The sequence below is a fragment of the Apis mellifera genome, linkage group LG13, assembly GCF_003254395.2.
Source record: "Apis mellifera strain DH4 linkage group LG13, Amel_HAv3.1, whole genome shotgun sequence".
NCBI classification, from domain to species: Eukaryota; Metazoa; Arthropoda; class Insecta; order Hymenoptera; family Apidae; genus Apis; species Apis mellifera.
In genome coordinates, this window is record NC_037650.1 from 3,734,853 (window position 1) to 3,756,749 (window position 21,897).

Consider the following 21,897-nt stretch of genomic DNA (forward strand, 5'->3'; position numbering starts at 1 on the left):
CCGACAGAGTGTGCATCAGTAGCGTCGATAACTCGTAATCGCGAAAGGTATAAGTCGTTCTCCTGTAAACGTCCATCTCTACGGATATTTTCACGTGTGTTTTGTGCTATTTGTGAATCGTAGTTTGAGTATAAAGCATCGAAAGGTGTGATTGACAAGGATCTACTCGTTTATAGTTGAGGAAAAGAATCAAACCGAAAAAAGGCGTTGAAACGTGCTTTCACACAGCAGCAGGTAAGAATTTTCATCTTTCTTTTGCCACTTGCGTAAAGAATATGTATGCGAGGTTGTTCGTCATGATCGAGTCATTCTTTTGGAAATATCTTTTGTCTGTTTCGATCGAGTTGATTTGTTTTGTTTGACAAGCGCGAAAGATGCGGAACACGCGTGTCATATCTCGATTCAAGGCCAGGGAAGACATATTGGCACGTGAATCGAATCCATTAAAAAATGAACCGTTGTGATTAAAAAAATTACGATATTTAAATCAATTAGAATTTATTTATAAATTTGTATTAATTATTCCGGCCGTATCATTCGTTGAATACATTTTCTTAATGAGTTTACATTTGTGTGCTGCGTCACTCGAGTCTGCTTGTTGTTCCTTTTATGTTATATAAGGAACACGCTTTGCACGAATGTGCTACCACCATCTTTGTTGACGTAACGAAGCGCGAAATTTAACTTCCTTCTATCGATAGCGAGTACAATGCTTATTAGAATATCATCTTTAAATTATAAATAAACGTTTCTAATTCTTTAACAGATGATTTTATATGCTTTCTACTTTGTTTTTTCAATTAAAATATTCTTTATTAATTATTAATTATTAAAGAAAACAAAACAAATCAAATTTTTGTGCAACGAATAATATATATTTGCATGATTATATTTTTGTATAATATACGTTTGAATAAAATTCAATCGTAGCGTTCTTTCATAATAAAATTATCATTCGTCTAATGACTATCTTTAACAATAACCTCGTATTCGCGGCACGCTATTACGCTATGAACGTTTTATAATTTAATCTGTCCTGTCCACTCATTTATCCATTCACAGAACATCCGACCATGGCATATTTTCCTCCTGCTGAGCGGTTAATACGCTTTAAGATGTGACTTCTCAAGCATCATCATCGAATCACGTTTTCGATATTGACGTAACTCGTTCACCAATTTATTAAAAGCATATCACCATATCAATTCAAAGTTCTTAACAATACGATTCTTTGGTCAAAAAGATTGCATTTTCAACGAAGATCCAATGAGCTGCATTATCTCGTCTCGAGACCTATTTTACACCGTATCTTCTTCGTCTGATAAAACGATACAATAATAGGTATAACGTTAATAAATATTTTCTCAATCTCGCTTCGTCAAATTCCCCCTCTCAATAATTCTAATCTGTCTTGTTTCTTATCGGCCCGAGATAAATTTATGGAATTTCGAGCTCGTATCCCGAATATTTTGTGGCTCATTCGTGAGCCCAAACTCCGCGCCAAAGTTGATCTACGAAATCAGGCAAATATCGTAAGATTTCACGACGGATTTCTGTCGTTACCGTTCCATCCACAGGTTTCACGTTTTAACTGGAAAGCGATCATCGCAGGATCGGGACGGCGTGGCAACAAAGACCTTATTTCTTCTGTTCGTGGATCAACGTCGTACAATTGCGCCTAACTCCGACAATCGATCCGACCGTGGCCCAACTTGACAGCAATTTAAAATCGCTTCTCCTCCTGTGTGAGCCGTACCAAGTGCACCGTCACTAACTACAACATTCTTTCACGATACGTGTCCATTTTTCTTCCGCTTTGTTCGCTTCATACGAATATATATATAAAACTACATCTTAAATTTATAATGTAAGAAAATAAACAGAAGGTTTGATATATTAAAGACATCGAAGATAAAACTTTGAAAGCATCGATGAAGACGAAACGACGAAAAGTGAAGGCACCACCGTCTTTTCAGGAAAAATGGCGATCACCTCGCCCAAATGCCCGAAGGAGAGCAAAATGGGAACCACTGTTAGAAGTTGGATAGCGAGACCGATCTTAAACCCTGACTTCACGGACGATCCACCCCTCGAAGATGTCTACGTGGGTGTGCTTAAGCAGAAAAAGGATATCTCGACTGCGATTCAGAGTATCTCTTCCATTCTGCCAGGTTTCCAGCATCTCAAACGGTGCTCCTCCAACAGGCTACTATTGGCACCGTTAAATTGCACGAAAATAGAATCAGCAGAAATGGAAAATTCATCCGAGAAATGTATCTTGACAGAGGACGAATTAAAGATAATGTTAAGAGAGAAAGGGTTTGACTTATCTTTATTGGAAGATAATTTTCAGATATTGAAAGTACCAGCAAGAAGAGCCAAAACGAAAGCGCAAGCGTCTCGGGCCTCGAACATTTGGCCTTTGAACTTTCATCCAGATCCAAACATCGAATGTCTGATCGATGGATCAATTTTTACAGAACATCAATTAAACCTGATAGAGAGGTATATGAAGGTTGCGGTGCAGGCAGCCAAATTAGAGGCTGTCGGTGATCAGAATTGCAACGGCAGCGCTGTGATCGTTGATCCGGAGGATGGAAGAATTCTTGCAATTGCTGCCTCGAAGATCGATCAACATCCAATGTGGCACGCGGCTATGCTCGCCGTGGATCTTGTCGCCAAACTTCAAGGTGGGGGTGCTTGGAGGTTGGAATCGAAATTTGAACGGAATAGTGATAATTCAGAAACGATCGATTCTACAGAGAAGATAGAAAGCTATGCAACGAGGGAATTAAAGATTAAAAGAAAATATGTAGAGGAAGCTCCTCTTTGTTATCCAACATCGTTAACGAAAATTAATCTTCCAAAAGAGGAATCTCTGGTATCTTCTGCGATTCGACGAGGACGAAGGAACAATTCCACGTGTAAATCCGAACAGGCAGGAGCAACAAACATTGCTGAAAAATGTGGTCCTTATTTGTGCACGGGATATTGGACGTTTCTATTGATGGAACCGTGCCCTCTCTGCGCTATGGCACTCTTGCACTCTAGAATTTTAAGGATATTTTACGGTATTTCCAATAAAACTACAGGCGTATTAGGAACCAAGACGATTTTACACGCTGTGCCAGGATTGAATCATCGGTATCAGGTTTGGAGTGGTGTTCTGGAGCAAGAATGTCAACGAGTGTTACAAGATATCGAGCACAGGAATATGAATTGACTCACATGATGATGCATTCGCAACAATTGATCATAATTTTCTATCAACGAACGATTCGTGGAACAATATAAAGATCATACGTACATACACAAGATAGATCATAAGAGGAACAAAAAAAAAAAATTGGCTTCCCTTTATATTTTTTTTTTTTTACATTTAAAAATGTATTTAAAAATATGGAAAACGGATGGAACTGATATACACACTTGGATGCAATTCAACAAGCGATGATTATACTTTTTCTCTAATCTTTGGCAATGACATTCGGGAAAGAATTGCCCTTGGCATTGTCTCTGAAGTAAGTTAGTCGAGTGAGCGATACTATAGCATCAATGTGATAACCGGTTTATAATTTCAATCAAAAGCAGGCGGCGCAAATCTTACACGTGATTCAGACATGCATTCGTCCATTACAAAGATATATATATGACCTTGGTGTCTTAGTACAATTTGCAGGAATAGAGGTCTTTACTCGTGTTGTACACTATTTCTTCATCCAACACGACGAGTTAACGTTTCCTTGCGGCCTTTATCGTTCTCCAATTCTACAATTATATAAAAATCATTATTTTCGAATAATTTTGCACAAACAAAGTCGTTTAATACAAAAATTCGATGGAACATTCTCCGATTAAAAATTCTCCAAATAAAAAGAGAAACATCTCGATTCGTTCGGTTGATAGATTTTTAACGATCTAATAAAAAAGTAAATATTGCTCGGAGACAATTAACTAATGAAACCAATTCTTTCAAAGTATTACATCATTCCTGACCACCATTTCTTCGAAGAATGATGATTCCATCCGTCTGTTTTTTTTTTAAATTTAAATAAAAATCAATTCAACGAATAATCACTTCGTGTAAATTTTATTTTCTAGCTTTGCATAAGTCCGTTCGTAAAAAAAAAAATAATTTCATCTACGAGTCATAAAGATTCTGTAATTCAATACAGAGTGGAATAGTTGGCCGGCAAACGAATAATCTTGCTCGTTCGAAGTATTTCTTCGCGGTGGCAGGGAACAAGGTCGCGAAGTAATTCGCTGCCGGTGGTCGTTGATCTCGTCGAATCGGTCGAAGATTTTTCCACCGAGTTTTTTCCCCCCGTGGTGCGGATTAGACGTGACACACGCGAGTATCGTCGACACTTGCGTGTCTGTCGAGCGTATTTCCCCCCCCCCCCCTTCCTCGTACAAGGCAAGGCACACGGTTTAATTTGTGTGGAACCGAGTAGCGCGTATAACAATGACCTCGCGGATTAACTTCAATCAGCGAAACTTCAGACTTCAGTCTTCTAACCCCCTTTGAGCAGGCCAGGCTTTGCTGAATACGGATATACAAAGATGAGGAGAAGAGTGGAAAAAAGAGTTTAGGAGAGAGAAAAAATGTTGGAAAATGGGGAATTAGGAAGTATTCACGACGATTCGTTCGACGAGCACGATGAACGGCCGTTTTCTAAATTGTGGATAATTTTCGACGAAAATGTATCTAGGTGTGGGCAAAATTTTGTCGTATAAATTAAAACGTATTTAACGCAAGATATATTTCTCGAACGTTTCGTACATTGGTAATATTCTTTTTTTTTTCTTTTCTTTTTTTATATAATAAAAGAGATCCTCACGTATTGGAACACAGAATTAACATTTACGGAAAATGTATACACCGGCACACCTGTTCCGTGGACGTATATTAATTTTGTTGTTTCAGGTTCTGCGATATTAATTTAACTCATCATCATTTTCTGGGACGAAGTTTAACGAAGTTACGAGCAACAGGCTGACGAAAGTTTAAGGATCGCTATCGGAGAGCAGAGTTTGGAAGTTCGTTCGAGGAAAAAAAAAAGGGAAAAGGGAAATCTCTTCGTCCAATCCTTGGAAAAATTTCTCTCGCTCGAATACACTTTCGCTGAAAGAACTGCGAGAAAAACTTTTATTAACGGCTACACAATTTGTTGCACGTCCACCGTCTCTGGCACGTGGCTATATAATAACCAACAAACGAATCCTCTCACCTCTTGTCTACACTAGTCGCTTGTCGACTCGAAAAAAAAAAACTTCTTTTCCCATTTTTTTTCTTTTTTTTTGCCATCTCATCGGAGAGAATTAAGTTAAACGAAAACTCTCGTACTCGGCAAAGTATATCGAGATAACGGCTGGCAAAATAATTAATCCACGTGGCAAACGAGCCATCTTTTACGACGCAACTGCTCGTCAAATTGATGTAAACGTCGTCATCGTGATCTCGAAATAGCGAGACGAAGACACGAGCGAGGCACTGTGTGGATCGTCACTGTGGTTGACGACGATTAGAGAATCGAGTTATTCGATTTTTTTGGAAAGGGATAGAAGAACGAATATTCGATAAAGATCGATAAAGAAAGAAAGGAAAAGGAAAAGCGGAAGAGATCAGGTATTGATCGAGCGGTGGTGTCGATCAAATTCGGGACGATTTTACGAGGTAAACCAAGTCACATTTTGCTCATCAACACTGAGTGGTTCCAATTGACGGTCGGGTCGACCCTCCAGCGTAGACACTATTGGTCAGCCTTTTAATACAGGCGGTCGCGATTGGATCAGATACCAAGATCGTTCTTAGACGGAAGGCATCGCTGGAGCGGATTCGGTACAAAACTTTTAACGTCGCCAGTGTCGCGCAATTTGCTGCCTGCCCGTCGTCGTGCGCAAGGGTCACACAGATCCACAAGAGACATTCGCACATCCAGTTTGTCTCAGTCGGTTTAAGTCGGTCAACGATTGCGCCGAGCTTGTAAAAGATAATCAACCAGAGCATATACAGAAGGAAAGAATTGGAAATCAGGAAATCGAAACCGTTTTTTCGTGCTCTGCTCACTATCTTCGAAAGAAGATATTCTATTCTCAAATCGTTGGAAAAAGAGGGGAAAAAGAAAGGACAATCGAAGGAAATAATCGAATCCCAACGTTTGATAACTCGAACAACATCGTGGAAAGTTTCGATTGACCAGTTGAATGGCTCATATTTATTGGCTCTTATTATTCGAAAGATCTTGATCGTTACGTTGCACTGCCTACTTGGAAAGAAAGGAGAATCGAGCTTAGAGAGGAGATTCGTGTTTTTTTTTTTAAGTAGTACGACGACGAAGAAGACATTTCTGGCTGACTTCTTCGCGAGACTCGACTTTCCTTAGGGTGGAAAGAAGTTTGAGGAACATCGAGGAACGAAACAAATCCCATTTGGTTTTACGCCACGAAGCCTCGTTTTTCCCCCCCCTTCTGGATCAGGTTTATCTTTCCGTCGGCATCATGGAACGAAGGATCCTGAAAATGTGGTGACGACGTGATAGGCGAAGGCCTTCGATTATCGAGACACTATCAAGTGGTGTGAGCCATAGTCGTTAGAAAGAAAATATATTTTTACGTGACACCCTCCCCAAGTTAAGAGCGACAATCGTTTTTAACGTATAATATATACATATACATATATACATATATATATATATAAAAAAAAGAAACGAATTTTTATCGAGAATAATAAAATAGAAATAGAATTTCTAGAATTCAAATCCTGATCTAAGTTTCATCTTAACTAACAAGTGACAAACCTCCATCCCATCGGACATTTTTTAATATATTCGGATAATCGAGAATAATATAATAGGAAGAAGAGAGAAAGAGTGAGAGAGAGAGAGAGGAAGAGAGAGAGAGAGAGAGGGAGAGAGAGAAAAAGAGTAAGAAATAGCCGCCGTTCTTTCGCGAAACTCGTAGATTTTCAAGAGAAAAAATAGTGACAAAATGCGTTGCAGCCAAGGTGTGGCGATGGTATTCGAGGACGCGTTCGTCGTCTTTTCGCGGTTTCTTTCCCTTAAGTCACGGGGTTGCGCACTCCTAGAAACGCATCGGCAACGCGAAACAACTGGCATCAAGAAATTGTACAATAGCTTCTTCGTAATGTTCTAAGGATAACTCTTCCTTAAGGAAGTTCGGCCCTTTATTAACCGGTGGTCGAGTGATGCACCGTGCACCTCCGAGATCATTGTCGATCCCGATCGAGGAAAATACGCGGAGAAAACGCACAAAAGAAGGAGGACGTTTTGGTTAGTAAACGAAAGAAAAGGAACGAGCTGAGCGGAGGAAGCCGAGAAGCGGCGAAAACAAAGAGGAAAAAAAAAAGAAAAAAAATAGAAAAAGGGGAAAGGACTGGAAAGGAAAATTATCCGATGTGACTGAAGAATGTTACGTTAATGTTTAGAAAAGGAGAAGTCCCTAAGTCCCTTAAGTTGATGCTAAGAAATTTCATCGTGGACGTTCTAACTAGAACTTGTAGAACTGGACTTATAGCCTTCTCTTCCAAAACGGGCCACCAAAGCGTTCTCCAAAGAATCTTTGAGCACTCTCTGAACTTGGTAAGGGCGAATAATATAATCGTGATTAGGATCAAAACAATTGGTATTCGAAAAGGTAGTAGTGTGTAGTAGCCTGAAAAGTAGAAAGCCTAACAACGAGTGCTTCGAGATTTAAAGTCGTTGAATGGAGCTCCAATTCATCATGGACGGCAGTGCAGATGCTTTGAATGGAACGATATGGTTTCCCAATACACCGTCACCTCCGTACGAACAGCTGTCCCCAGTTCGTCAGAACAGATGTGATCCCATCGCCACTCAACACGTAAGTTTTCTAATATGTTCTTTCCTTGGGATAGCGATATCATCTCGTTGGTAACGCGTTGAACGCGACGCTTCACGTTGCTCGCCAATTTTCATTCAATTTCAATTAGGAAATCCAGCATGTTTTAACGATATCGGCCAATTTTTCTTCCCTTATTTTCACGGAAGCAGGATCGATCGGCCCTTAAAACAAAACACGTGAAGCTCCTCGCGTTTCATCCCGTGAACTGACGATGATCAAACGTTTTAGGCGATGGGATATCACAGTGCAGAAAATTCTTTACGGCAGGATAAATACAACTCACCGAAGGATTCCCCGGAGGACGGTGTCCAAATACGTTCGAGCAGCGAATCGCCCCAACATCTCAGCCCGTCTTCCGACAATTCCCCCAATTGCCAGCAGAGCACCCTGAAACGTCGAGCCGGAGAGCCGTTGTCGCAAATTACAGAACTCGAGAAGAAGCATGCCAAGAGAGATGGTTAGTACGATTGAAAGTATATTTGAAAATTATTAACTCTGTTATACAATTATGAATATTGATTAACATTTGAGAAATGTATTAGAGCTCGTTGGACGATCAAGTAAAACTGAGAATTGTTGAGAAAAAAGGTAAGACGGATTTAATTTATCCGTTTTCTCATCCTCCTTAAAAATCAATGTTAGAATATTTATTCTTCCTTATAAATTTCCCACTTTTCTTTTGCTTTTGCCTTTTAGCGAATATTCGATTCTGACTACATACACTTGTTGTTGCTATCGTGCAGCTCTCAATATAGACATATCATTCAAAAGGTCGTGACGAGGACCTCGGATACACAGTCGTAGGCACTCGCAATTCCATTTAATTTCTACAGCCGTTGGATTTTTAAAATTGTACCAAATACAAGATTTCAATTTCTACGTATTTGAAAGGAACACTGGATTATCCGATTCACAAAAATTCCATTTACCGTGCACAATATCGTTCGATGCGAACGTTCCACGAAATAAGATTTCGTTATCAGAAACTTTGGAGGTGCCAGAGTTACGTCGTAACGCGTCCTAATTCGATTCGAAACGTCTTAATCTTGGTCCAAAATGTCGAAATTCGTACAGCAGATGCTTGTTCGAGGAACGTTTCGCGACTGATTCGCTAAAAGTGCCGTGATGCGTTTATTCGACGCCTTTTTGACCACGTGGTTAGGGGAAACTGATAACTCCAGAGTACACAGTGTATCGCAGATTAATATTCCAGCCGAGGAAAGAGAGAGAAGAAGTTAATACTAGTTCTCCATCCGAGAGAAACTACGGGAAGGTAGTACGCGCATCGTTTTTATTTCGGTGGTTATTCTTGCAAGTGTGCTGCAAGCTTCCTTTATCCCCTCGCAGAGATATATAGAATGAAGTGGTGTGAAGTAGACAGCGCCAGGTTACCATTATTACACGCTAGACGATATCCTGCTATAACTTCCAAGAATCGAAGGCGAAACGCAGTTATGGCCCTTCAGGATACGAAATCCAGGATTGGCGCTATGCACCATCAGTTTTACATCAATTATGCTAATGTACAAGGTTGTAGAATCAATGTTATCACGGTGATAATTTGATCTTTGATCTTTGATCTATCAATAGCAAAGGATAAGATCGGTTTTTTTTCGTTTCTTCTTTTTAACAGTGAAACAATAGTTGAAACGATTCTTTCAATTCTTTCAATGTTTTCAGGATCTGTCGGAAGCAATGGTTCTGGACAAGGATGGTCAACCCAAGTGGAGGAGCTGGCCGAACATCTTGCAGCCGACTTCGATGGATCGCTCTCGGCACTTGCAGCATCCGATCTTGCAACAGCAGTCGCCTCCTACAATATGAGGTAAATATAAATATTTTCTCCATCGGAGAAGATACATTTCTTGGAAAAGTTATGATGAAAAATTCATATGTTGGAGGCAAACAAGAGGGAAAGAAAGGGAAATTCTTATAATTATCCAAGAAAGGAAGAAAATTATTTTTTCTAGTTAAAAAAAAAAAGCAAAAAATTGAATTTTTATTAAAGCTCAACCGATGGTCGATCACGAAGGATTTATTCGATCATAAGACTAGCCGATAAAGTAGGTTTCTAAAGATCCGTGTGCAGAAGTGGATCGAATCTCGATTAAAACGTAGACAGTAGTGGGAAAGGAGTATGTCGAGTCAGAAATCCGGTTAAAACCAGACACAGTTGTCGGTGTTTTGTGGCTTGAACAGAATACGCTGGGAAATCACGCCGGTTACAGACGTTTAGACGCTTACCAAGTCTCTGCGCGTACAGGCATGTGCGTTTCCATCCTGGACTCAATTGTACCATTTTTACCAATTTTTTTATATACGGTTTTAAAACTCGCCAGAACATTACGTTAAGCGAAATTGTTCTTTCGTTTTGCTGTCTATTAATTGATTTGCATCTGTAAATCATCTATATTTTGTTTTTTTCATAAAATATTTACAAACACGTTTGGAAAATCGTCATTTAAAAAAGATTTTCTTCATACGCGTTCGACTATCACTTATCGATTTATCTATTTTTTAATTTAATCTTGTTAATGTCTTCGATAATAAATTCACTGCTGATATGTTTGTTTAAATTCTTATAATAAGACTTCTAAAAGAGGATAAATCGAAGTAAGATACTTTGCGCGTATTCGAATTTCCGGTTCACATCATTGGAATAAAATAACAGGAAATAATCATTTGAAACTTTTCAATGTTAGATAACACGCATTGCTCGCATTTGTAAGCGGTAGTGGAGAAGCAGCACAACCACCACCGCCAAGAATCAGCTGATAGGATTACACGTGATACTCGTATCATCATCGCTATAGAGACATGGTGATAATTTTTTTAAAATTCATGACTGAAAAACTGTTATCTCTTAATGTGAATCTAAATAAAATCAATCCCAACAACTTTTCACGAGTGCGGAATTGATTATTTTTGGATTATTTAAATTTAATGCCAGTGAACAGTTTCATTTTTTACAGCGCATATAAATCACGTGACACTAAACAATATGTGATACCAAAATAGTGGATGTAATTTATATAAAGCCTGTGTTAGAAAATCATTTTCATTAAAAACATAATAAAATGTATGAAAATAGATAAGTGTAAGTTAAACAAATTGATCATAGTATTTGTGAAATTGTTAAATGTTTACAAAGAGAAAAATTCAAGCTTGAATTTCGAGTAACATCAATCATGCATCAATATTTAAAAAGTAGGTGAGTGAACGAAATGGTATAAAACTTTTTTTCGTGCTAAATATTTTTTCTATTTTTTAATAAAGGCAAAAAAATATTCTTGTTTGCAGTATGATTTATGATTAAACATAATGTTAAAATATAGAGCCAAATTTTTATTTTCAATTTTACATAGTAACATCCTAAATTTATGGCTAATTTGTACTGTATTATTTTTAATAATATCGTGATATTTTATTAGTAGATTTATTAATTTCACTGCACTCAAACTGGTACGTTCCGGTTTTCATTGACCTTAGTGACTTAATTCTTATCATAGCGGTTCTCAAACTATTCTTTCATTCTTTATTCCGTCTTAAGAATTAAGCTGCATATCATGAAATCGATCAACTTATCGTTATTACCTTATTATTTTAACAATATCATCATTTTCACGATTGCTCGACAAAATTAAATTATTCTTATTCCTAATTTCAGTTCTAAGCTAACATGGAACGATTAGAAGATCATAAAGGAAGAAAAAAAATTGATTTGAGAAAAGATGAGAGTATCCGAGATATTTTTCAGCTTCCATAAAATGTAGTTTATGTAAGCCGCAATAATTTCTTTCCAGTTTGCGCTGGATTTCGTCTCGCAATAAACTTTTTAAATCTTAAATAAATTGTCTGAGACGTATATAAATATGTATATAAATATCAGTCTTTTTTATGATCTTATATAAATAAATCCATGAAATTTTTTAAAAATTAAATTATGTTGCATAATTTGTAATTATAATTCTTTATTTTTACTGATATTTTATATCTTGTTCGCTTCTGCCATTCTAATCAATAAAAACAAATAAAAGTCGATAGCGAAAACCGGAATCTATCTATCAGTTATTATCGGATAAACATTCATTCGGCTTAAATCGATTTTATTTAATTTCATTTTATTGATCGTAATAAATGAGAGTGCAATTACATGAAAGATTATTAGATAATCGCGGAAAAATCTTGTTTCCATAAAAAAAAAAACTAATTACTTTCCCATTTGTTTGCCTCGAAAATTACAATTTATATGTTGAAAACAAACAGAACACGAAAAGAGATGCATATGCATAATTATTCGAAATTTGTTTACAGCGAAGCCTTGCTTGCATTACCATCATTGACGGTATTTAAGCAAGAGGCGCCGTCACCAGAAAATCAGCAAAATTCCAAGTAAGTTCTTTAAGCACGATGCAAAAATGTTTTTGTTTATTTTTAATAAGACATCATCTTATGCGATGTTCGTTTCATTAATTGCAATTATCGTGACAAGTATTTCTCGCTATTTCTATTTTTACTTACATCTGTCACGAGTCGAAACGTGAAACCTGAATTGCAATTAATATCAGTCATGAACAATCAACAATCGTGGAAACGATGGAAGAGAAATTTTAAAAGAAGAAAAAAAAACCGGCAGCGGAATTTGCCACGAGACTCCCCCGCAAAGACACAAGATTATCATGCTGTTTTTTCGCACAATTATCAGGCGAATGGCACGCAGGTCAGACCTTTACTCTTATGAGGTTCCTCGCAAGTTATCTCGCGGTATCTTTCAGTGTTAAATGTCAGTTGCTTGTGACTGATCGGTCGTGCGAAAAACGTGATTCTTCCGAACGTGATCATTTGCTCTATTGCGAATATCTTTTAACTTGAAAATTATACACAAACTGTATAAATTCCAAGAATTATTTTGAGCAAGTTAACTTTTCAAAGAAGAAAAGAAAACCGTGATGTTTGGATGGACGTAGTTACTTATCTTGCTCTGGTGGACAATTGACAGAGAAAAAAAAAAGAAAAATTAAGAGTATATTATTTCAGCTGCTCGTAATAATGAATCGTCTGTGTAGAAATTGCTCCTAATTAGGAACATTGCGTTTCACGAAACCCACACAACATGTAATAACGTCAAGTTGTTCCGACGAATCAGTGAAAAGTATTCGTGACAACCGCGAATTAAGTGTAATTTTATTTTTCTGCGATGCAATTGGTATCCTCCTGAAAAACTAGTTTCAACGGCAATGAAAACTCCCTCGGATTTAATCTTTTCGCCCTCGATATTCTTTAATTTATAGTGAGTGCAGTTTATATGAAATTAATCACGAAATAAACGTTTAAACTTGTTCGAAGAAGCACAATATTATTAGCACGTAATAAATGTAAACATTCTTATCCCTTCGTGTAAAACGTATCAAACTTTACAGGAATGCATATAATTAATTAATGTAATATTTCTTGTTTGCTTTGCAGTTTAAACCATGTATCACAGAGAACAATTAATTCGGCACCAACGAACAATGTGAACAACTCTGTTGAAGCTGATAGTAATAATAATGGGCAGACAGCAGCTAGTCTTCATCAGTTGCTTTATCCCTCGAACGAAGAATATCCTCCAACATCATCCTCAGGAAATCACGTGTCTTCCTCTCAACAGGGAAGCGAGCTCAACGAGGATTGCCGGTATGATGTTATTCAATAATGTTACATTGAATTATGAATATTCAATTATATCAAATACATAGAAAAATAATATTCTTTTTAGTTTCCAATATGTGCTTGCTGCTGCTACTAGTATTGCAACAAAAGTTAACGAAGAGACACTCACTTACTTGAACCAGGGACAATCGTACGAGATCAAATTGAAGAAATTAGGTGATTTATCTGCTTATCGTGGGAAAATTTTGAAGGTACTTGATCAACTATTATCCGTTTCCCAGAATAGAACAAGAGATTGTCTATGTTTGGGTAGCAACATCTTAAAAAACGTATTAATTTCTTAAAATGGAATCAGAAGAGCTCATGCTGATTGTACGTACATTGCATTTGTATAATAACATTGGCAAATTCTTAATTACATTTCATTATCTTTCACAAAGTAACAAGTTCGGTATGAGCTCGTAAATCCTCGACGTTGGAAAGATGTGAGTCTCCCAAACGGTGCTACAACGTCTCTGAAGGGACATCCAACGTTTTTGTTTCAGTCGACAATACGCATTTGCTTCCACGAGAGGAGACTTCAATATACTGAAAGGGAACAAATGCTCGCATGGCAACGCGCAAGACCTGGTGAAAGATTACTCGAGGTCGATGTTCCTCTTAGTTATGGGATGGTGGATGTTTGTCAACCATCTCCATCAAATAATAGCGTAGAATTTATGTGGGATCCTACCAAGGAAGTTGGGGTATATATAAAGGTAGATGCGCATTAGAAATAAAAAGTAAGAAATAAATACTTAAATTTCCTTCCAAAACTATATTTTTTCTGAAATGTTATTCTTTAACTTGATCAAATGTTTAAGAAGAATCAAAAAAACTGATTCAATTGGGTCCAATTTATTGTTTTTCCTCAATATCATATATCAGAATGAATAGGTTAATAAAGTTCGATTAATAAAGTTGAAACTAAGATGATATTTGATACTTTTACCTTAGGTGAACTGTATTAGCACTGAATTTACGCCCAAGAAACATGGTGGAGAAAAAGGTGTACCATTTCGAATACAAGTGGAAACGCGACTACCGGGAGGTCCTCGTTTACACGCTGCTTCTTGCCAGGTAAAAGTTTTCAAGTTGAAAGGAGCTGATCGCAAACATAAGCAAGATCGTGACAAAATACTGCGACGACCACCACACGAGCAAGACAAATATCAGCCAAGTTACGACTGCACAGTTCTCTCCGACGTAAGTAATGGACATTCGACATTTTTTTTCATAGAAAACTAATCAGATTGAATTCTATGTTTGATTACAGATTCCCCTAGACTCGTTATCATCATCCAATGTGATTACACAAAGTGGTGGAAGTCCCTATGCTTCAACAGAGGCAATGTAAGTATAAATGTGAATATTATTTCCATTTTTATTTATTTTATGATACATTTACATGACTATAATTCTAAATATAAATGCATATTGTTATTATGCAATACTGAATTCAAATCACAATATACAATATCTTTAATTGTGTTTGATTTGTAATATCTTATCATTACATATCTATATTGATATCAAAATATTTTTTATTTTAATTCTTCCTTATATATATAATAAAATCGTTTTGCGTCAATTAAAAATTATATTTCAAACAAGAAATAATCAATATCATTGATTTTTTCTTTTTAATTTATGACATTTCATTCTTTAAGTTCTTATATTTATTATTTTATGACTTTATAAAATATTGTTAATAATCTATGTGTCAGGTGATGTAATAACTTTTGTGTTGTCATGTAAATTATCTGGCCCATTCCGGATATTACAAGTTTCCGTTTGGTTAAATAACAATCTATATATATATATATATATATATATATATATATATATATATATATATATATATATATATATATATATCAGATGACCTCCATGTAAATATATATTTCACAAAATATAAAATTCATTTATTTAAAAAATCTACTACCTTTTGATAATTCTGTGTAAACTTCTGTGAATTTTAACATAGTAATATTAATACGTTAATAACATAATTCATGGTAAACATGAAACAAAAATCATGTCTCATATTTATAATTAAAATATGCAAAAAGAAGATTTATTTTAATATTTTTTGATATTCAAATCGAACAATAAGATCAAACAAAAATAAAAAATCCATAAAGATATATAGTTTGATGAAAACAATAGTAAATAAAACATATCAAGAGAAAAAATCTCTCGAGAGGAAGAATATGCATGGTGCATGATGGTCTCTTCTTTGCAATGCATGGCTGTGTTGCCGTTTCGCTTTGAACAACCGCAAAATTAATGGTGGGGGATCGTGGATGAATCGCGGAGATGTAAGAATGGTAGAAGTAGTTCGTAAAGTGGTGGCAGAAAGCAATGGCAATAGACGATACGAGGCTTGGGATAAAGTGGTGGAAGAGGAGGTGCCGGTACGGGAGTTGTGAAACTGGCTCGAACTGGCACAAGCCGGCAACTGGTAGAGCCGACAACGATGCTCCGAGTAAAAGAGAGAGACAACCTCGACGACAAATAAATTCAGAACGTTGCACGATACACGCACCGCTGCGCAGCCGTTTCGGTTCTACGTTTACCCATCAGTTTTTTCCGTTGAAATCGTTCAACTTTTCACGATTCGGGAATTTTAAATTCTCAATTTGTTCATCGATTTCCTCTATTTTTTATATTTGTTGTAATTACTTCGGAACAGAACACGTTGTTGGTGGTGAATCTGAAATAATCAACGAAAACGGTAATCAGTGAGAACCGCAGACATGATCTACCGCTGAGAGTGTATGTTTATAAATAAAACGTGATAATCAGTGATCAGTGACTATCTTTTTGTGTAATTCTTTACATTCGTCCGTGTTTTCGCTGACTCGTTCTACTGTGAGGCGATCGCTGGTCGCGATATTTTCGCGAGTAATCGATACGCACTCGTTATCGCTTATTTTCGCGACCTCGAGCCATTACTGTCATTAGTTAGAGAAGTGGACGTGATAAAGGTAACCGAGGGGACTCGGCAACGGAACACATTCATCGTTCGAAGGGAATTAAACTTCTTGTGAACTGGTCAGTGTCGATAATTCTCGAGAGTCGAATACACAATGTACGAAACAAATACGATTTTTATTTTGTGAAATAATCCACGAAGTGTTAAAACTTTCGATTTCTCTTTATTCCGGCACACATCGACAAATAAAGCATCATACGAGAACAGATTACTGTATCGACCGTGAATTTAAAAATAAATCGTACGTGAATCCCGGAACAGCGCCATTTTTTCTCTAGCACCAAGGATCGATCGTGAAAAGAGATATCGAGATATCGATTTTGCATACGAACAAAACGAAGAAAATATCGAAAATATCGAAGGATAAGATAAAAAAAGAAAATAGCACAAATTTAAACCAAATGTGTAATGTTTGAGAAATCGCAACAAGGATAATTTTTTCCTAGAAAGGAAATTGTGTCTCGCGTGCGTCGCATATTGTGATTTGACTATCTTTCTGTGTAATTCGTAAGAACGAGCAAAGAACTCTCGAAATTGAGGAAAGTTTATCGATCGAACATCGAATCGAGAGTGAAGCCGCTACACGCCGTTGGAATGCCCTCGTCCAGTGTAGAATTTCGATTTCCAGCTAATTATTCGTCATGCGTGTCGAGTATTCTTGATCTCGAATTATTACGCGTTGACGATCAAAACGTGCTTGTGCGTGAAATCCTGGCCAGTCATGTGCTCCTGTCACGCCAGGATCACTTCCTTAGATGACGAGCAGCCTGGCCGCCGAAAAGCTGATGCCAAGGCGGTTCTATTCGGCCTTGAACTGAAATACGTTTCTATGTGAAACTTCCTTTTCGATCCGCGTAAACAAAACGCGCGATTTTGTGCCTTCGATAAAAATTGTTCATCAAAGGTTCGATAAAATATTGAATTAAATGTTGTATTTCACAATCGCTAAGTGACCGTTCAAAAAGATCAATGAACGAAAAACTTCGCTGATTTTTATCGTTTGACTTGATTACGATCCGAATCCTTTCGTTGCAGGAAAAGAAATTGCGCGTTCTCGGATACCTTTTTAATTTCTAATTGGTTATAAAACCATGAAAACACGAGAAACGAGAACCACTTAACGATGCACTTGAACGATTTGCTGGTTGGCTGAGAAACGGAACGAGTTTTCAAAAAGTTGTTTGTCACGTAACAAGAAGTGGATTTCAAATACAAATGGCTACTACTATAGTCAATGATAATTCTTAATATTGCTTGTTAATTAAGCCACAAAACAAAAGAAGATAATAAAAATCGCAAGAATCTCGAGAAATTAAAAAGAATTTATGAAAGAAAATACAAGCCTATTTTTTCATTATCAAAAAGATAAACTTTTTTTTTTTTTTGCAAATTTAACGCGATTATGAACGAAGACGAAACTAGAGATATCCGGTTCGCAGCAGACTCGCGTACCAATAGTAATCTGATTCGTAACGATTGTATCCAACGTCAGTCTTTTTGAATCGAGACTTTCAAACGATTAATTGGATCTCAGTTGCGAATGAAATTTACAATTGCTTATACTTTGGATATATTAATGATCGAATCGACAAATTAATATAACTGTTTTTTTTTTTTTTTTTTTTTTTTTTTTTTTTTTTTGAGAAAATAAAATCGAACGAGAGTAAAATGTACTCTCTATTCTTTTTCATTGGATGAACATTCCTCGAAGTTGAATTGGTGAAAAAGAAAGGATCAATCAGAATTAAAATTTATACGAATGGGCGAAGAAAAAATAAAGAATTATTCGAGAATTCCTGTGTTCAAATTGCACATATTCATGAAGGAGCGAATGAAAAGTCGAAAGAAACTGTTGCAAGAAATCAGAAGAATCTTTTTATAAAAATCCATGCTTGAAATTTTATTTTGAAGACAAATAATAGAATCTTGAACACGACTTATCGAGATGACAAAGAATTGTTCCAGTTGGAAGTTGAAAAGTTGCTGGGCCATCAAATCAACGGCCAAATTTCTTGGAAATGCCTCGACTTATCTTCTGGAACACCAAGTAACGATCAGCGGAGGCCCCTTACAAGTGGAAGTTGTGGCTAAGTTTATTCATTCTATTTCGGAATCCAGAGCGAGAAGAGGTAATCTCATGCGCGGAGGATTAATCAGTCTCACGATAAGAAAAGGCAGGAATAACAAAAGGATCGATGGGAAAGGGATTTCCAAGCTGATTTTTCGCTTGAAAAGACGCGCCATGTAAGACTCTAATAAAAAGAATGTAGAGTAAGAAAAAAAAGAAATAATAAAGCAAAGAAATTAGTTCGCGTGCTTTTCTACATCTTATTCTTACATGCTTATGTAACTTTGCAATAAATTAGATAATTTTAAGGTCAACAATTACATTATTAATGCTTTCGCGTGTTTGAAAAAAAAGGAACTCTTATTATGAATAATGGTTCTAGTTCCTTGAACATTGACAGAACCTAATGACTTAATATTCAGTAGAATAGCGATAGGTTGTAGTGTCAATTATTACCGTGTTTGCTTTCATTGTGCTTAATGTCGTTAATTCACGTTCTACATGGACCCCAATCTTTCATACTTTAATGAATTACATTGATGAATATAAAAGTACTGGAGGTATTTAATACACATCTTGAATATACACTGATTAAAATAGAGATAAAAAATTAAAAAAACAAGTATTCAATTATATTAAAAAAGAATTCTATTACTCTTACAGATCTCCTCAAAGTCGCTCTACTATAAGTGGCAATACTTCACCAGTGGTAGCACCCTTGGCACTTTCAGTTTCCAATCCAGGTATCGTACCACTAGTTCCCGCTTCTGATGCTGTGAAGGAAAACGTGGGAACAGCACCTGCTCTACCATCGCCTGCGGCAATTTTACCAGATCAATCTTGTATCGAAACTGAAGTTAGTTTTTACAAAAAAAATTACAATTTAAATTACAAAATTAAATTACAATTTAAGCATCGAAATTAAAATAAAAATATAATTTATACAGAGATCGTCATGCTTGGTTCAATTGTCACCTGACGCAAATGCGGCACAGACAACGACGTGGCTTCGTGCTAGTCGCTTCAACGCATTTGAATCCACGTTCGCAAGCTTCTCTGCTTCGGATATTTTACGACTCTCTAGGGATGATTTAATTCAAATCTGTGGCCTGGCTGATGGGATCCGATTGTTCAACGCGCTGCATTCAAAGGCGCCAACCCCAAAACTTACCCTATATTTCTCGCTGGAAGACAACAGTTCACTTTGGAGAGTCGCCTACTTGGACAGTCTGACCAGTAGTGCCTTGATAAATAAGTTACTGAACACCTTAAGTTTATCTCATGATCGACTCCATTCTGTTCTCTTTCTTGGTCCTCAGGGTATCCATGTGTTAGTTACCGATGAATTGGTAGCCAACATGAAAGATGAAAGCATGTATTTCGTTGAAACTATCAAAGGTAATGTAAAAAATGGAAAATTGCATTAAAATTTTTATTACTTCATTTTGTTAATCAATGATTTTAATGAATAATTTTTATTCTGTTGTAGATAATGCGAGTGAACGCTACAAATTGCTTCTAAAACCTTCGTCGCGTTCTTAAAAAGTACAACTACTGATAAATTAATTGCAAAATTATGTAGTAGATCTTCCACATATCCCAAATTTGCCAAACGAATCTGTGATTCGATAAAGAATTTATTACGTAGTAAGACAAAAGCAACTTATTGCGTAATTAAAAATTTGTCGATTTTTTTTTGTTTTAAATTACGACATTATTACGATATTATTAGAAAATATTTCTGAATTATTTATTCATAATAGCTCGTAAACTATTTAGTTTTTAATTAATTTGAGATAATTATTTTATACAATCAGGTAAAAGGAATATCCAAGAAATATCGAAGAATAGGCCTTATTAATAAAGAGACAAGGAAATCTACCCATATTTTATATGCAATACTCATTAAAAGATTCCAGTATAGTTATTTTCAGGAAAATTGATATTTCTAAATAAACATGTTATTTTCAGCATTAAAAATATATATACATATATATGTATATATACATATATATATACATATATATGTATGTGTGTGTCAAATAATATCATATATTATTTTATATGAAAATTTCAATTACTATAAAGATAATATATAAATAATTCAGTTAATTTTTTTTATTAGACTTTAAGTAAATTGTTTATTTTAAAGAATATATACGATGATTACCGCAATTACTCAATCCTTGTGCCACAAAAATTATAAATCTAATAAGCGAATATTATTATTATGATTATTCATTTGGTATAAATCAAATGTTTTGTTTTAAGTTTCAAACAAAACATTAATGAATTATACCGCTGATGAATATAATCCTTATTTTACATAATAAATGTAATAATAATAAATTTTTTTATCATCACGAATTATCTCAACATTAAATAACTTCTTAAGTCTTAAAAGAGTGTAAAATCACTCCTAAAAGACGCCACTTTGCCAAAGCAAAGAATAGAAAGTATCAATTAAAGTTTCTATTCTTCAAAGTACGTCCTTAGAGAAAATATAAGTGCCTTATTTTTTTTTCTTTCTTTTTTTTTTTTTTGTTCATAACAAAGTGTTAAATTTTATTTAATAAGGATTTGACAAGAGTAATGATAATTACTTTATCCTAGAGAATTCTATTTCAGTACAAACTAGAAAAAGATAAATTTTTCTTAAAGATTGTAAATCATGGACAACATGCCAAGTATTATAATTTACTAGCAAATATTAAATCATAGAATAAAGGTTTTGCAAAGAATGAATTCCAGAATTATGAATAAATATATACAAATTATTGAAATTATATTGATGTTTATGATACAATACTATCGCTAACACTGGCTAATATTTTTTTCTATAATTTATGTCTAATCACATATATTTCTATATGTGAATTGAACTAGTAAGCATATCTCAATCCTCAATGTGACGTAAAACGCATATTGTTTATATCAATTGAATGAATCATGTAACAATCGTTAGGATTGTACATGTGTTAAGAAAAAATATCTTTGTATATCTTAATTTAGATATTATATAAAATGATATTAAAAGAATAGAAACTTAAACGTTCATCGTGACACACAGAAGAATGTGTTGATTTGATTGCATGTTATATAGTATTTTGACGTATATTATGTATGTCATAAAATGGCACAATAAATATCCTTTTGCCAAAATATATTGTCCCCTCCCTCCCTCCCAATAAATGATCTCCACTTTTATAATTTATAAATATACTATTTTATTTAACAAAATAGAGTATTTTGTAAA

The 21,897-nt window shown here is 35.5% G+C and overlaps 2 protein-coding genes across 8 annotated transcripts; both read left to right on the forward strand.

Annotated features, from left to right (window-relative positions):
- The first annotated feature begins 25 nt into the window (after positions 1 to 25).
- LOC725290 (transcription factor CP2-like protein 1) lies at positions 26 to 21,803 on the forward strand. 7 transcript variants are annotated; one of them, XR_003306013.1, is made up of 14 exons: positions 26 to 234; positions 4,928 to 7,863; positions 8,113 to 8,341; positions 9,565 to 9,709; positions 12,199 to 12,276; positions 13,351 to 13,560; positions 13,643 to 13,787; positions 14,058 to 14,294; positions 14,533 to 14,781; positions 14,852 to 14,928; positions 19,305 to 19,497; positions 19,589 to 19,877; positions 19,961 to 20,039; positions 20,131 to 21,803. XR_003306013.1 is itself a non-coding variant. In XM_006558486.3 (13 exons), exons 2-13 carry the CDS (start codon positions 7,726 to 7,728, stop codon positions 20,181 to 20,183), a joined length of 2,205 nt encoding a protein of 734 aa, XP_006558549.2. In that variant the 5' UTR covers positions 26 to 234; positions 4,928 to 7,725; the 3' UTR covers positions 20,184 to 21,803. The 7 variants fall into 7 exon arrangements, 6 of the variants coding, with proteins under 6 accessions (XP_006558549.2, XP_006558550.2, XP_006558551.2 ...); XM_006558486.3 differs by having other exon boundaries at positions 19,589 to 20,039; XM_006558487.3 differs by having other exon boundaries at positions 14,082 to 14,294; positions 19,589 to 20,039.
- Positions 1,982 to 3,223, forward strand: LOC725247 (probable inactive tRNA-specific adenosine deaminase-like protein 3). The gene has a single exon (XM_006558537.1). It carries the CDS (start codon positions 1,982 to 1,984, stop codon positions 3,221 to 3,223), a length of 1,242 nt encoding a protein of 413 aa, XP_006558600.1.
- Positions 21,804 to 21,897: the final 94 nt, after the last annotated feature.